The sequence below is a fragment of the Acipenser ruthenus genome, chromosome 14 (genome assembly GCF_902713425.1).
Source record: "Acipenser ruthenus chromosome 14, fAciRut3.2 maternal haplotype, whole genome shotgun sequence".
In the NCBI taxonomy this organism is placed as follows: Eukaryota; Metazoa; Chordata; class Actinopteri; order Acipenseriformes; family Acipenseridae; genus Acipenser; species Acipenser ruthenus.
This window is the reverse complement of record NC_081202.1, coordinates 16,178,513-16,195,129: the sequence shown is the minus strand read 5'-3', so window position 1 is coordinate 16,195,129 and position 16,617 is coordinate 16,178,513. Positions and strand designations below refer to the sequence as shown.

General features: G+C 36.4%; 2 protein-coding genes across 2 annotated transcripts; both read left to right on the top strand.

Moving 5' to 3' along the window:
• Nucleotides 1-301: 301 nt before the first annotated feature.
• Nucleotides 302-6,148, top strand: ankrd16 (ankyrin repeat domain 16). Its single transcript, XM_034033582.3, has 7 exons — nucleotides 302-1,107; nucleotides 1,443-1,663; nucleotides 1,877-1,919; nucleotides 2,446-2,554; nucleotides 2,912-3,073; nucleotides 4,794-4,872; nucleotides 5,265-6,148. Exons 1-7 carry the CDS (start codon nucleotides 701-703, stop codon nucleotides 5,423-5,425), a joined length of 1,182 nt encoding a protein of 393 aa, XP_033889473.2. The 5' UTR covers nucleotides 302-700; the 3' UTR covers nucleotides 5,426-6,148.
• Nucleotides 6,149-6,572: 424 nt separating this feature from the next.
• On the top strand, nucleotides 6,573-15,037 carry LOC117420127 (rab GDP dissociation inhibitor beta-like). Its single transcript, XM_034033673.3, has 11 exons — nucleotides 6,573-6,769; nucleotides 8,703-8,810; nucleotides 9,266-9,365; nucleotides 10,267-10,401; nucleotides 10,776-10,974; nucleotides 11,195-11,326; nucleotides 11,430-11,529; nucleotides 12,523-12,694; nucleotides 13,067-13,211; nucleotides 13,385-13,439; nucleotides 13,982-15,037. Exons 1-11 carry the CDS (start codon nucleotides 6,725-6,727, stop codon nucleotides 14,132-14,134), a joined length of 1,344 nt encoding a protein of 447 aa, XP_033889564.1. The 5' UTR covers nucleotides 6,573-6,724; the 3' UTR covers nucleotides 14,135-15,037.
• The last annotated feature ends 1,580 nt before the right edge of the window (nucleotides 15,038-16,617 follow it).

Here is a 16,617-nt window from a genome sequence, read left to right as displayed (position 1 = left end):
CCTAAAAAAAACCTAACCTCAAACCCAAGGTGGGGTGTCTCTAAGTAAATCTAGGTGACTCGTGTTAAAAATGCCATCGTTTTAAAAAGAGAAGGCTTGGAATAGGAAATGAGGCAGAATTTACATCATAGATAGGGTAAAAGTCGCTACCGGAACTCTTTGGATTCCCATGATGCACCGCTTAGGCACGGACGGAAGTTCAATGTTAAATCAGCGGAGCTGACCATCGTGTATATCTTTGATGTTATGTAAAAACAGTGCCTAAATCTGCTGGATGACCATGATATTGTCCTGCATTTGTGAGCAGATAGTGTTTTAAAAAATTATCATCTTTTTTTTTTTTTTTTTTAAACCTATTGCTTTGCATTCTACTGTAGGTCTACTGTTTATTAAAGAACAACGACGCCGTGGCGATTTCATTTTATATATATATATATATATATATATATATATATAAGCATGAGAGGTAGGATAGGATGTAAAAAATATGAAATTGGCAACCCAGGGAAAGACTCGTTGACCCTTTAGCCGTGTTGTTGAAGAAATGTGATACAGCAACATCCAGATGTGAACTAGCAAAGCTTATGGTGTGGTGTAAAAGTTGCACGTAGGTGACAGTTGTAGATAGTTACAACAGCAGTGTCGTTTATAGGTATATTTATATTATAACTCCGACACAATTGTTGCATAATGCATTTTGATGCACAGGGGCAGATTAATTAAAAAGTTCTACCTAATGCACTCAATATTTAAAATAATAATAATAATTATGGGGTGGGAAGATAAACTGAAGTATCTGGTAAAACTAACCCAAGAAGGACAGTTTGCTGTTATTAAGAAAGAACTTACTGAGGAGAAGAATCTTCAATGTTTGGTAAAAAATAAACGCTTTGGGAAGTCAGGAGACACGTTGCTACACTATGCAGCCAGGCACGGGCATTTAGACTTGTTGAGATACTTCATAGAAGAGTTGGGATTGGATATAGAATTATTTAATAGTGATTACAAGAGAGCCCTACACGAAGCAGCTTCCATGAGCCAGAGGGACTGTGTGCAATACCTGATTTCCAAAGGGGCCAAGATTGACTGCTTGAAAAAGGCAGACTGGTAAGAACATGTGAAAATAAAAACTGCAACAAAACCAAGAATATACCCTTTATAGAATATGGGAATTAAAAGAAATCAAGATTTTTCAGACTGTTAACTTGTAGCATTTACATGGTGTGGCCACTTTAAAAGAACACTGTACATAGTGCTTGGACAGTATGCATCCAAAAATGTATGTAACCTTTGCTTGTCAGATAACCTGAGCTGCCACAGCACACGTTGCAACCAGAACGTAACATAGTTGGCTAATGCTACACTTTAACCTGATTAGTCAATGCAATAGGATGATTTGTCTGCCTTCATAACTTTATCTTTATTTTTTTGTTGTTTTTCAGGACCCCTCTTATGATGTCTTGCACCAAGAAAAACCTTGCCATTATTAAAGATTTAATAGACCATGGGGCTAATGCTGCTCTGAAGAACAAGGACGGCTGGAACTGTTTTCACATTGCCTGTCGAGAGGGAGACCCCTATATTATACAACACCTGCTTGATGTCTGTCCTGGAGTCTGGAAGACAGAGAGCAAGATCCTGAGAACTCCACTGCATACTGCAGGTGAAAATATCACTACATGCTAAGGTGGTGATAAAGTTTTCAACTGTCATGAAATAAATTCCATGTTAATATGTATTAGCATGAAGAAAATAATGCATCTATTAATATAACCAGTCTCACATACAGATGCTTGACTTGCCTGGCACCCACTATCGTGCCTCTTTGAAACGTGGCTCAGTCTTCGTTCACTGTATTTCAATGCATCTTTTTCAGCTATGCATGGTTGTGCTGACGTTGTGAAAATACTACTGGATAGGTGAGTTTGGTAAATATCTTCAATTATCAATCATTAAGTTCCCTCCAGTCTATCAAAATATCTGATTCCAATACATCACTTAAGGTATAGTAGAGGAGCGGTTCCCAGTCGCCTACCTAAATACTCATCTTCCATAAGAGACAGGGTCAACTGTACATAGAAACTTATAAAGCAAAAGCATTATTTTACTTTCCTTAGCTAATCTGCAGTATTAGGTCTAGTGATATGATGCTGTACTGTGACCCAGTCTAGACAGCCAGACAGAGAACAGAGAAACCATGTGGGCCAGGACAAAGAAAGTGACAGCAGAGTAAGCAATATTTTGCTGAAAAAGACTTGGCTACCTCAGAGAGGATTGTGAATGGAAATCTAAAAAATATATACAGCAATATGAAGAATAAGCAGATTTACTGTTATTAAGTATGACTATTACTATAGGTGTTATTTATTGTAATGAACTCCTTTTGTTTCTGCTTGCATATGTTGAAACTTATTAATTATCAGGTAATTCTAAAACATTTTCCAGATGTCAGTATGAACCTGATTGCAGAGACAGCTGTGGAGTTACTCCTTTCATGGATGCTGTCCGAAATGGCCACATTGATATAGCAAAACTTCTGATGGAAAAGCAGCAGGTAATGGTGAGAGTGCCAGCTCATACTGTTGGTTTCCACAGACCCCATTTTGCTCTATTTTGGACTACCTAATATTACTTTCAGTACAGTGGTGCTAATCACAGTGTGGATAATAAACAGCTCCACTCTTGTCAAAGCCATTTCAGACATATTTATTGTAACTCTATTAACACTCAGGCCTGAGAGAGGAAAAAAGTCAATTCTTCATACTGCTATAAATAGAGACAGCATCCCTAGAAACCTGGAAGGGGTAAACCACTGAATCCTGTAAAAAAAGATAACAACACAACCGTCAAAGACCCATATGTAAAAATAACAAACATTTATTTTGTATTTTCCTCTTGTGTGGGTTGCCAGGCTTCTTTTACAGCTGCTGATAATCTAGGAGCAAAGCCTTTACACCAGGCTGCAGTAACTGCCCAGGATGAAGCGATTCGGTTCCTTCTCAAGGATCTTGGAGGGGATGTTAACGAACCTGCCACAGATATCAAACTCACCGCACTACACTATGCAGCTAAGGTCAGTTTCAAAGTGACATAGTTTTGAACTACAGCCATTGTGATTAAATTATTGTAGGATATCTGGGCTCCTGCTTGGCTGAATGGGAAAACTCACAAGCTGTCTAGGAGGGTGGACTTCAGAGGGTCCCATTGTATTATGGTTTGATAAGGTTTATGAAGAGCCTAAAACGCCACTCTCAAAAAAACAAACAAAAAAAAAATTGCTTAACCAAACCGCAACTGTAAAAAATAGTCTTAGCCACAAAGTTGAAAGGTTAACCAATAAAATCAATGAATATAACAGTATAGATAAATTGTTTCATCTGTATACCTTTGCTGAAGGTTGCATGGTCTGCTCTTATTGTAGCTAGACCATTTCATTGAACTACAACACATGAAGTGCGTCTGGTACCAAGAAGCAGCAGCAGCAGCAGATTTTTTAAGTATAAATAGTTGCAAAGAATCAAAAGATCTTCAGATGAAGAAAAGGGGTTGCAGTACTAATATTGATGTTGCTCATAAGAAGGGATTTTTAAAACTTGGGTAACACTTTCACTGCTGAAATATATGGGATAGAGATAGTAGATGATTTTCTTTTACTTGGAGGATCGGGGGAACAAAATAAATTAATCAACCACGTACCACTGTGGCAGGCAGCGTCTTTGCATGGTTTTGAAATAAAGACTAGATTAGGAAGCAGATGTGTTAATTGAAAACCTAAAACCTGTTTTTCATACGAAAAATGTTATTATAAGAGCAGAAAATATTTATTGGACTCTTACTGCGACCAAGTTAAAAATCCTATAGTATTCTAAAGTAGTGGCCAAAACAATATAATATACTATAGTTCTCCATATACAGTAGTATACTGCAGTAATAGTATTTTTTACAGTTTAAATGTAAATTAGTTTTAGAAACCATGCAGTTCCTCCGTATCAACGGTGCCTGATTACTGTGTATTGTTAAAACAAACAATAAGCATGTGTTTTAAGCACAAGAACGTGTTCCTCTCAACTAATTGAGGCTAGCAGATGAAACATAAAAAGCATTACTATGATTAATTATAAGCTGTGTTGAGCCAACATAAGGGATATACTACAGATACTACTGGACAATTAGATATATAATTTTTTTTATTATTATTATTTTGGATCCAGCATAGCTGAACTAAGATCTACTGTAGCATTGTCTTTCTACTAAGTCTTTGTAGCTTGCAGGAGGTTGGTTGAATTTTCTAAGGTCATACTGTGAGTGGCTGAGATGGGATTCAACTACAGTTTTCTATTCTTAGTACTTTGCTTTCTAACCTAATGACTAAAGAGGCAAAAAATGTACATGGAACTGCCAGGAAATAAAAAATGGTAGAAAAAGAACGGCTAAATTAACTGGGTTAACCACACCCAGTAATTTTCCAGTATGAATTGTGCACAGAACAGATTGAAGCTTTAAATGCCAAGCAGCACAAGCTGTGATTGGAAGGCTCTTTAAAACAAGCTTTTTACCCTTTTGTGATGTTTGAAAATGTTCTTGTGGTGTTTACCACAGATTACCCAATTTATTCTTCTCTGTAATATCAATTCCTCTTTGCTTTCGAAAAAGTCAGACCCGCCTTCTAAACCCATTCCTTTCATTTCCTCTTTTTGATGCCTTAGGTGCTATATTCAAAAAGGAGGAATACAATATTTTTAAAGGAATTAAATACATTGGACATGAAACATGATAATATTTTTATGTTACAGGAAGGCCATGCGTATACAATCCAGACTCTCGTTTCATTAGGAGCTGACGTTCAAGCAAAGGATGCAAAAGGACGATCTGGTGAGTGCAGTGCAGCTGGTCACATGTACCAGTCCTTTCAGGCGGAGGGCGGGCGTGAACCTGGGACCTCTCGCACTAAAACATAGCGCCGATACCGCTGTACAAAAGAGCCGGCTCCCTTTCAAGGAGCATATATCGGACTTATGTCTTTGTGTGTGATTATGTCACCTACCAGCCCTACTGCTGCCTTCCCCCGAGCACGCTACACTTTCATCAGCGTAATGCCACATGAAAGCGCTGGCCAAAATGTTTGTTTGGGGAAAAACAGTTAGTCTGTGTCTGTTGCTTAAATAAACATATTTGTGTTATTCTTTTTATTTGGGGACATATTTGGGTAATGGTTTGATTTAGCACTCGTGTTTATGAAATTGTTGTATTTTTTTCTCTTCCAGCTCTCCACATGGCATGTGCAGGGCAGCACACTGGCTGTGTGAGAATTCTACTTCAAACTGGCCTGCAGGACTCAGCAGACAACATGGGAACACTAGCAAAACAGTTAGCCAAAAAACAAGAAGTGGTAAATGTTTTTGAAGAAACACTTGCTTCCCAATAAACTACAGAAAATTAAAGTCTTTATTTTGTTTGTTTTTTAAACTACTGTTCATAAAAATCCATAAACAGTCTAACAAACCAAAGAAACAGAGCTGCCGGGCTGTCCCTTGACTTGGCACGCAGAGGACTGTCCTCAAACATATTTTTTATTTAAGATATGTTATTTAAAAAAGTTAAATGGGGTTGGTAATTAGTTGTATTAAATATGTTTCTAATAAGTAAATACAATTTGTTATGTTCCACATTTAAATAAACCATAAGGGTAAGGAGGATTTTGAGGGGGTATTTTGATCACTTTCATTTTAGGGATGTGGTGTAATTTTAATTTGGATGGGCATAATTTGCTGAGTGCACAAATCACAAGATCTAAACAAAAGCACTGTATTTTTATCTGCCAGTAGCATCACATCATTGGTGAGGAAACTACTACGCTAGCATGTTAAATTGCATCTTGCGCATGATAAAACCAGTTTACATGTGGCTTAGAACTTTATGTGATGTTTTATTATTAACACCCTGGCCATTCATGGTCTGTATGTGGTACTGTATGTAAGAATTGAAGGTGGTATGGGAACCCGGGTTCTTTACAGTATTTGAAGTCAGATGTGTTTATTTAATCTTATAAACTGCATTGCTAATCTGTCATTTCACCATACTAATAAAGTGGAATATATTTCTAACTTCTGCTAACTGCTAAGAAATAAATAATAATAATAATAACTTGTATGCCTTTGTCTTCTGACCTTATTCACCTTATTTTGAAATTTCAATGTGTTAACAGGTAGACTATGTACTTTGAGTGAAGTAAGCACTTTGAAAATATAAATCAAATTAGTCTTCTTCCCCATGATATACTAAGTTTCATTATAAGTTTCACGTGAAATATTCATCAGCATCAATGTAAAGCGAACCACCCTGAATATATAATACTTATTTTACAACTGTAAATGTATTTCATGAAATCAAACCAGATCTATGTTAAATGAACACATCATTATTAATGTTGTGGAGTGATTTCTTAGTAAATCAAAACAACATCCATCAGCAACACTGAATATATTCAGTTAGGTCCTTTTGCAGCACTATCTGTGGTTGACACCTCACAGTTTTTCTCGTCCGTTCTCGTCCGTCCACCGAGTTCGCGTTGAGATTGACAGTATGCTGGCTCCTCCCATGCGGTCGGGCGGACCGCTTTGACGTAGCCTTGTGCCTTTCACTTACAGCTCCGCTGTTCTCCATTTTCTACAGAATTACCAGCCACTGCGAGAGGGAGAAAAAAAGAGAAGAAAGCACAGTAAAAATGAATGAAGAATATGATGTTATTGTCCTGGGAACTGGACTCACGGTGAGAAAAGAGTAAAACAAAAAGGCAATTAACCGTGGGTTGAGCGCAAATGAAAAATTAAAGTTATGTTTTGAGGTGAAGCGGTTGCACCTATCTCTAGCTGCAGCAGTGGATACTGCGGCCTGGGCAGAGGCAGAGGCCTTTATTCTCGTTCTGATCTGAGTCAAGCTTCCAGTTTTATCTTCCAGGCTGCTTATGATATACAGCTCCCGTCCACTCGTTTGTAAACTTCAGTACTGTAAAGGAGTGACACAGTAAACGTTGCTTTTATAACGGATTAATGTCGTAGCTAACGTTAATTAAATTTGACTGATTCTGGTGGCAGGAGGCAGGGACGAGGCCATATTATTACACTAGCGTACAGTAACTGAAATGTTTCCTTTATTAATTTTGTTGCATGGATTTTGTTGGCATTTTTAAACAAGAAAATATGTGCACGACTTTAAATCAACATGCACTCAAATACTGAGATGCAAAAAAGAAATAAATTGGTGTTTTTTTCTGTTTCTTTGCTTGCTGCTGCTAGACAGGCCGTGTTTTGGGTGGTGGCAGGATTTGTTTCCTATTTACTTTTCAAACAATATATAGCATTGTGTACTGTACAGTATAGTCAGTGAAAAAAAAAAACAGGTCTAACGCTAAACACAGCTGATGCTAACAATATCACGGCTTCACAGTGTATTCTTTCAAATTCAGATCATTTATGGACAGTGTATTTCTCTTATATCCTTGTAAAACGCTACATAATGTACCGGTAATCATAATAAACCGAATACTGCGATAAAATTAGTGAAGGCAACACGAATAAAAGGACGCTCCTATAATACACATACTTTTTATAATGTATTTGAGCAATCTTTCACTTCTCTTATCTGTTTATGTTTACTGAATACAGCACATCAACCGTAAATGTAACATAGTTTTATGCAGTACATACAGTACACATTTAATACAGGGACCTTTTTTTAAGGGGCAGAAAAAATGGCTATTATTTTCATTTAAATAGTCATGTTGAATTTAACATTATTCAGGGGTTGATCTAAAAACCTCATTGAATTACCTATAAAATAACAGTGAACTGGAAATGTCTTGTTATGTAGGCCTACATAGTGGTTGTTTTAGGTTATCTTGTAGCTGCCCACCAAAATTACAAGGCAGCATTTTAAGGAGTATAACTATGCATACAAAAAAATGAATATTGCTTTCCTATTGAAAGACAAATGCAGAAACTGAGCTCTTTGTCCACTTGGGACCGCTGCATTTTAATGGTTAATGAAGACATCTCCCTTGGCTGAGTCCATCTGCCATTGTTTGTGACTGATGACCATCAGGCTTGAGGTTAGCATAATCACGGCTATTGTGCACTTTTCACTTTAAATGGTTTTGACATGTACTGACATAAAAGGATTTCGGTTTTGCTCTTTAAGGGTCTCTTTTATCTAGCCAGAATTAGTTGCTTTGGTTGTATTATTTGATTTATTTGGTTGGGTCCATGAGGTACCACATTAAGCTAAGAACTGTCTGACTCATGCACTTTGAACCCAGTGTAATCCAAGAGAGAGAAATATTAACAGGTTGGTAAAATCTTGGTGCAGGCACTTTAAGTTTAACGTGTAATCCTGTTCTGGGTCTGAATTCAGTTACATACACCAGACGGAGCATCACCAGTGCAAATTTTGAGATTAATAAAAAAATAAATCAGTGGTTTATTTATTTAATTGTAAAACACATTCCTTGAAATCAAAAAGATTAATTGTTGAAAAGTGATGGTTCTGAAAATCCTGGCAGGAGTGTACTCATTCACGTGACGTTAGCAGTGCAGTTCAACACTGAATTTTAGTAGGATCAACTTGAATATGAAAGTTGTGTTTTTTAATGTTTGTCAACAGTCTTTTAAGTTTGAAAAAATAATTATTTGATTGCCTTCCCACAGGAATGCATCCTCTCAGGTATAATGTCTGTGAATGGAAAAAAGGTGCTGCACATGGACCGCAACTCTTACTATGGAGGTGACAGTGCATCCATCACTCCCTTGGAAGATGTAAGTACTGATGATGCTGTGCTTCAACTGTGGCTGCCAACAATTCAACCAGGAAACCAGGACGTCATGGCTTTCTACTACGTTGCTGCTTTTTTCTGTTAAATGCCTAGAAATGGGTAAAACTGTTCTTTTAGAAACTGAAAACCAGCAACGACATGGTTGTGAAGAGAAGATATTTTGATACCTGCACCACCTTTCCTAGTGATTTATGAGCTGCTGAAAGTAATATGTACAGTTTTTATCTGCATACCCTAGTTGATTATTGACTGGTCATGTGAATATAACTACCAAAACCTGCAACAAGAAGTAATAAATTGTTCTAACGATTACTTTGTTCTTCAGTGCTTTTTAAGAATTTACACACGCAACTAAACATGGAAAAAAATTGCATGATTCAACTTGGTGAAAAAAAGTAACTGAAACAAAATGTTGATTTTTTTTTTTTTCTTTGCTAGTTCTACAAAAGATTCAACATCCCTGGTACCCCACCAGAGTCCATGGGAAAGGGAAGAGACTGGAATGTGGATCTTGTCCCCAAGTTCCTTATGGCTAATGGTGAGGACAGCTGTGAAAACTTGTTTGCAACTTTATAATAGGAAACCAGCTGTGTGCATTGGGACCAAAACAAATGGTAACCTTAAAGTCTATCAGAAAGCACTGCCATCTAGGTGTGATTGATAAAGAAAATTGCATTACAGCAAGAATACCAATGCTGCTTCCAAACTGGACACTCGCTCGTCAAGATTTCAAGCAGTCTTGTTCAGTATTTTATACACTTAAGTGTAAACTGTAGTGATAATTATTTACTTTAGGGAGTGTAATGTGTGATCATTGTCTACCATTTGCATTAAGGGTGTTCCTTAATTTGTCAAATAAACCCCTAAAAACATCTTGGGGCTGTGCGTTTGTTTTCCTAGCTGAATGTTGTATATATTGTCATTTCTATTATATCAGAGAATAATGTCTTGGAAGTTGCGAACCAAACCTGTTAAAGTCCACTATTTTAATGTAGAGCTAGTATTCTTATAATCTGTTCTCATTAAGTTAGACAAATGTTTTGATAGTAAGTCTGGGTAGAACCGTTTGTCTAAACTATTCTTTAAGTTTATTTTTATTTTAAAACAGTAGAGAGCAGTACATGAATGCAGCATTCCTCTTACTCTCCTGTTCCCAACTCGGTGTCATTTTTCATAGTCAAAGAAGAAACTATCAGTTTAACCCTGAGGTCTGTACTGTGTTGTGTATTTTTTCATTGCAAATGGTACATAGCTGGATGTGGAGATGATGTACTAGGTAGTAGGGATGCAGGCTGGTACACATGAGCATATCCATCTGCACAATTCACACTTCCTGTTGTAGCATAATGTAAGACAGGTTCATAGCCATGTTACTTTCCATTTCCATATAATTTGTAGTATACCAGTTTGGGTTAAGAATTCTAAAACCTGTGTTCCAGGTCAGCTTGTAAAGATGCTGCTGTTTACTGAAGTGACCCGTTACCTTGACTTCAAGGTGATTGAGGGAAGCTTTGTATACAAGGGAGGGAAAATTTACAAAGTCCCATCCACTGAAACAGAGGCCTTGGCATCCAGTAAGTACACATTACACTTCTTTGTATTTTATAGTAGCCCAATAACTCTCTCAATATATGCATTTACACCAACATATGGAGACAAACTATTTTATTAGGAACGTTTTCAAAACAACAGAAGCTGCATAAAAGTGATTTTTGGCACTGTATTGTGTTGAACATGTAAAAATTGGTCAAATAAATACCATGATCATTAAATCGGTGAAATCAAACAAAGTATTGTTTTAGTTTTCCTTCTATTAATTTCATTAGCCCACACACTATGCTATATTTAGTGATTCAGTAACTGGGCTTGCTTTTCTTTAAATTACAATTTCCTTATGCTGGAAATGTTTATACATTGACCTATTAGCATGACCATTCATTTCTCCTAGGTTTAATGGGGTTATTTGAGAAGCGACGATTCAGAAAATTTTTAGTTTATGTTGCCAACTTTGACGTCAACGATCCAAAAACCTTGGAAGGTGTTGACCCCCACAAGTCAACCATGCGTGATGTGTACAAGAAATTCGACCTGGGCCAGGATGTAATTGACTTTACAGGTCATGCACTTGCTCTCTACAGGACTGATGAGTGAGTACTTCAACTTTTCATCTTTGCCACCACCAAACTAACCAAACGCATCACCATAGATATTAGTTGACTACATTTAGTAATGTTACTCAGTGTATTTCATCATCTTTTGACAAATAAAATAACTTGGAGCATGCATTATTTTCTGTTTTTGAAAATTAAAAAAAAGTTTGAGAAGCCTGTTGCTAATGGATGTTTTTTAATGTTTTATTGCCTACAGTTACTTGGACCAACCATGCCTAGAGTCTATCAACAGGATTAAGCTTTACAGTGAGTCTCTGGCTAGATATGGAAAAAGCCCTTACCTTTACCCTCTGTATGGTCTTGGAGAGTTGCCACAGGGGTTTGCAAGGTAAGACTAGTTGTCATGTATACATCTAAATTTAGAGAGGCTCAATGAGCTGTACCCCTATTCCTAGACTAATTTACTAATAGGAACTTTTTCTCTCTTGTAGATTAAGTGCCATTTATGGAGGTACCTACATGCTGAACAAACCTATTGAGGAGATTGTTATGGAGAATGGAAAAGTGGTTGGAGTAAAATCTGAAGGCGAGGTAAATTGCTTAATTCAGCATACAAATTGTGGTTGCAGGATTATGTCTTGATTTGTCAAAGGTAGGTACAAAATATGGAAACAATCCATTCCCACCTTTTAATATTAATTTAAAAAATGTATCTAAAGCTTGCATGTACAATGTAGTATTCCTTGTACCCATTTAACCCCAGATACATTAAAGGGCCTTTCATACCTAGTTCATTTGACTGTTTGATGCGGATTGAAGTGCGGTTTGGTTTGTTTGGAGCTATATGTGAACTTTCTGACAGTGACGTAATTGCACCAGGGTGCGAATCAAACCAAACTAACCAAGATCGCTGGAAAAGGTGGTCTCAGTTCATTTGAAAGCAAACTCGGTACGCTTGCGATATTGCTCCCCCAAAACTTTTTGCATTGTGAAAGCAAACGCATTCAGGTTCACTTGGAAACAAACTGCTCCAAACAGCGAACCAAACTGTGAAAGTGACGTAATTGATCAAACGCCAAGGAAGTGTCCAGTCTTTTCGTTCAAACACGTTTGACAAACTACTTGGAAAATGTCTTCGCGAGGGATGCTCTAGAGTAGTGCTGAAACAGAAGCTTTGCTGATGTATACATCCAGGAACAACTGGAAACAACACACAAAAACATATGTTTTCCGAGTGCTTAAAAAGCACCAAATAATGCACAGGAAAAGCAAGAGCACAGCACATACAGTACCAGTATTCTCCATGATGGAAAATGTTTTTCTACAGAGAACTTCTGCTCAAGTAAACGGCAAGAGAACCGAGCGCATTTGTAAAGGTGCAATGTGAAACCAATAGAATTCTTGTCTGTGTGTAGCAGCAAGTGGACTAAACAAACTTGAATTCATTTACAAATAAATTCAAGTTTGATTGAATTTTCCTGGTCTGAAACGAACCGAACCTAAACTGAAAAAAATGTGTGCCCTTAGTTGTGAAGGTACAAACTGGAGTTAAAGTTCATCTTTTTGCTGTACTTCTTTTGACAGGTTGCCCGCTGTAAGCAGCTGATCTGTGATCCAAGCTATGTATCTGATCGTGTGACAAAAGCAGGACAGGTGATCAGAGTTATCTGTATCATGAGCCATCCAATCAAGAACACAAGTGATGCCAACTCGTGCCAGATCATCATTCCACAGAACCAAGTAAACAGGAAATCTGGTAGGTTGCTTTGTGTAGCACCATAAAGCAGGTAGTAACCTTCAATTGCAGAGGTCTGAACTCTATTGATTTCATTTGGTAAATAGGTTTTTGTTTTAGTCTTTCATGCTGTTACTGATATACACATTTATATTTTCTCTGGAGGTTGTGGAGGCTTTTGGTATGTGCAGGGGCTGTCATTTTATCCACCCATCTATCTATATAGTGGGGACTGAACACTGTTTTAAGAAGCAGTACGTAGGAAATATTTCAAGCAAAGGATGTATTTAGGTATTCTTAGTAACATTTTGTAGCATTGATCTGAATCTAAGTATATTTGATTTCCTAACAGTTTGTCATTTTATTATGTATTATTTTTTTTAATCTCTATAGATATCTATGTCTGCATGATTTCCTATGCACACAATGTTGCAGCACAGGGAAAATATATTGCTATTGTCAGCACTACAGTGGAAACCAATGACCCAGAGAAAGAGATCAAACCTGCTTTGGACCTTCTTGACCCAGTTGAACAGAAGTATGTGTTTGTTTTTTTTCTTTTTAAATGATAGGTAAAGTTTATGTGCCCCCCTGGTCATTCTATACTTGGATGGGACCAGCTTAGTGGAATTTTAAATTCACAGTATGTAACTGTAATCTATAGTGAAGCAAATTTTTAACGCAACCTCAATTTTAATGTGTTGTTTCTAGGTTTGTCAGCATCAGCGATCAGTTTGCTCCGACTGACTTAGGAACAGAAAGCCAGGTTAGTGTGGGGTCTCTTTTTTTCCCCATCTGTAAAATTGTTGGTTGGGATGATTTACTTTATTAGTTGCTTGTGGCAAAAAGAGTTAATTAACATTTTGACAAGATTCTACACTTTTGTTGAATAACAATTCCAGAGTGCAATCTTAATTTCTGTGAATTTATACATTGTGCACCAAACTGCACAAGATGGCATGGTTTTGTTACTGTATGAATGTAATGTTGCCTTTTGCCTGGGAAGTCAGATGTTATGTCTCAGGAGAAGTTCTCTCCTAAAATCTATTTAATAAATTGAATTACAATAGTCACATGTACTGTAGAGCTATGTAATAATCTGAAGTATAAAGCACATTTTAAAGGTGAATAAATGTCAGCTGTAATATTTTGGGGTCCTATTTTAATTTAGTTAAGCATATTGTTTTCTTGAATTTAAATACTTTGTAGCAAAATGAATGCAAAAGCTGAAGTCTATTTCCATTGTTTAAAAGCTCTATATAGCTTTTACTTGGTTGTATTTCTCAAATTCTTACATGTTTTTAACAGATCTTTATTTCCCGTGCTTATGATGCTACAACTCATTTTGAGACCACTTGTGATGACATCAAAGACATCTACAAGAGGATGATGGGCACAGAGTTTGACTTTGAAGAAATGAAGCGCAAAAAGAGTGACATCTTTGGTGATACTGAGCAGTAAAATTAAAAAGAAAAAATCATCACTCCCAAAATATCAAAAGACCATTATATAAAAATATTGGCTGATTTCAACATTATGGTGTTGCCATTAAGGAAGTTAATGAACACAGCATAGGTTTGTATTGTGGGGCCTGCTTTTTATAATCACATCTTGACAAGTGTTGCACTGATTATAGGTTAATGCCCGTCATTTTGTTTTTGACCATCATGTATACATTTTTCTGACAAATGGGGGGGTGGTGCTGTCCAACTATGCCAGACTTATCAGTGGTGATTTAATATACATATGGTAATTTAAGCATATTAAGTTTAAAAAAAAAAAAAAAAAGTCCTGTGCAAAACTTGAACAATACCACTGCCATGTGTAGGTAAGTGTTAACAAAGAATAACAGTAGAAGAGTAGAAATAAATTGTTATTTTACTGTTCGTTAACTTTTGAGTAAAGAATTTGAGGGGCAACGCTATGTATTGCAAACAGACTGCCAAATTACTATCGAATAGTTAAATACATTATTGGGCAGTATCTCCTGTAGCCTCTCTGAATCCTTCATCTTAATTGTTGGTCTATTAGAGGTGCTGTACCCTGATCTATTGTAGCCAAATAAAGTATACAAACTAAAGTGCAGGACACAGCATTAAATTGAATTTTAAACTGTTTGCAGCATTTGGAAAACAACATTGTACCCAAGGATCATTTTCTTTTCTTTTTAAAAAAAATAAAACGGAAAAAAGCAGGCAAGATGTGACTGTATTCTATGTATACTTAACTAATTTGAATGGACCAAACTGCAATGCAGTATTGATATGATAGCCTTGTATAGTATTGACAAATTTATAAACTATGCTTCTAAGGCACAAAATGATTTCTGTACTGCAAAGTAAAGTTAAATTTCTGAAAAGTCAAGCTGTGTTTAATTACTACTGAATTTTAGTTTATTTGTCTATTTTCTGTGTTGTCTGGTTGAGATATTTTCTGTTCATTATAGTAGTAGACAGAACATATAATAAATATACAAACTGACTGGAGTTGATACATATAATGGTAAACTGTTTCCCCTGAAGGCTGAAATGTGAGGCTGTGGATTAAAAAGACCAGAGTTGCATGCAATATATTATATATTCCCACTATATTGTGAAAACTCATTTAATATCTGTTTTTTTAAACTGTTACATAAACTCACTGCCACTATTACCTTTTAATCTTCCAGGTTAGATTTTCTTTTTATAAGATTAGTTTTTTTTTATTTTATTTTTTTAACTTGCTTATAAATGTATTATCAACAAGTGATAACACAATGAAAGTATTTTTTATTTTTTTATTGTACGCTTAATAATTGGGACAGAATTCTGTCATGCCATGACTATTCTACTTCCCTGAACAGTAATAGACAGATACATGGAAGAAATATAGAACAGCATAGCATGAACAATAAAATTACATACCTCAAGAAAATGGGGGTGGAGGGGAATGACAAAACAAATATTATTATATTTTTTTTGGTAATTATGCAGTTTCTATAGAAAAATAACCCTGACATGTGCCCAATTTATCATTCTAGATAACAATTTAATTCAGAAAATCTTATAATTTGTATTTACTTTGATGCCTGGATTGTAGGAAGGATTAGAGCAGGACGGGAAGCAAATATTGTAAATGGTAAAGTGTGCCACTGCCTCTTCTTTTTTAGCACTAATCTGTAGTAAATACATAGATTGATTTACAGAAAGAGGTTGTCTACCCACCCAATGCACCTTTCTGCCCTACATAAGAGTGGGATAGGTAGCCCAGCCTGTCCATGAGTTGAGTGGATGGCAGCAGCATGTGAAGAACAAAGACTACATTTGTGGAAAAACCACAGTAAAAACGTACTGAAGTGTATCTGTATGTCCTGGGTTACATGAGTTTGCCCAACATTATAGGTCACATGGCTGAAAAAAAAATTTATGTGTGTACTAAGGATGCAAGCTATAGCTTGTGCGCATGCCATTCATGACTCCCAGAAACAAAACATTCTACTTTTTTTTCCCCAAAGGTTGGGTATGTTAGGCACAGATGTGCTGTCCCATATGAAGCCTTAAAATGATTTATTGTATAATTTACGGGTGGGCCTTGCAGTTCACTTGAATTCCTAAAACATACATTTAAATGTACTACAGTGCATGATTTATCTATGGTTATGCAAGTCCCTGCAGGCTAAAGACTTTTCCAATCAAAAAAGTTCCGAGTTGCAGGTGGAATTGTTTAAAGAACACATTGTAGCAGTGCTCCATACTGTATGATCACTACCTTTTTATTTCCCTGTGAAAAGGATTAATATGGATGGCGTTCCACGTGTTTATAAATTCTTTGTATTGTAGATGCTTTCATCTAGCATTTATGATTTTAAATAACAGATTAGAACAGACAAACCTTTATATGCATCCCACTGACAAAACCAAATGCAAGTTACTGTCTAAACACAACATCATTTCCCCATTTTGTCA

Coding starts and splice junctions, on each gene's coding strand:
- ankrd16 (XM_034033582.3), top strand. CDS start 701: ATGCACAGGGGCAGATTAATTAAAAAGTTCTACCTAATGCACTCAATA. Junction 1,664..1,876: donor AACTCCACTGCATACTGCAG/GTGAAAATATCA, acceptor CATCTTTTTCAG/CTATGCATGGTTGTGCTGAC. Junction 3,074..4,793: donor CACTACACTATGCAGCTAAG/GTCAGTTTCAAA, acceptor TTTATGTTACAG/GAAGGCCATGCGTATACAAT.
- LOC117420127 (XM_034033673.3), top strand. CDS start 6,725: ATGAATGAAGAATATGATGTTATTGTCCTGGGAACTGGACTCACG. Junction 13,212..13,384: donor CTTGACCCAGTTGAACAGAA/GTATGTGTTTGT, acceptor TGTTGTTTCTAG/GTTTGTCAGCATCAGCGATC. Junction 13,440..13,981: donor ACTTAGGAACAGAAAGCCAG/GTTAGTGTGGGG, acceptor TGTTTTTAACAG/ATCTTTATTTCCCGTGCTTA.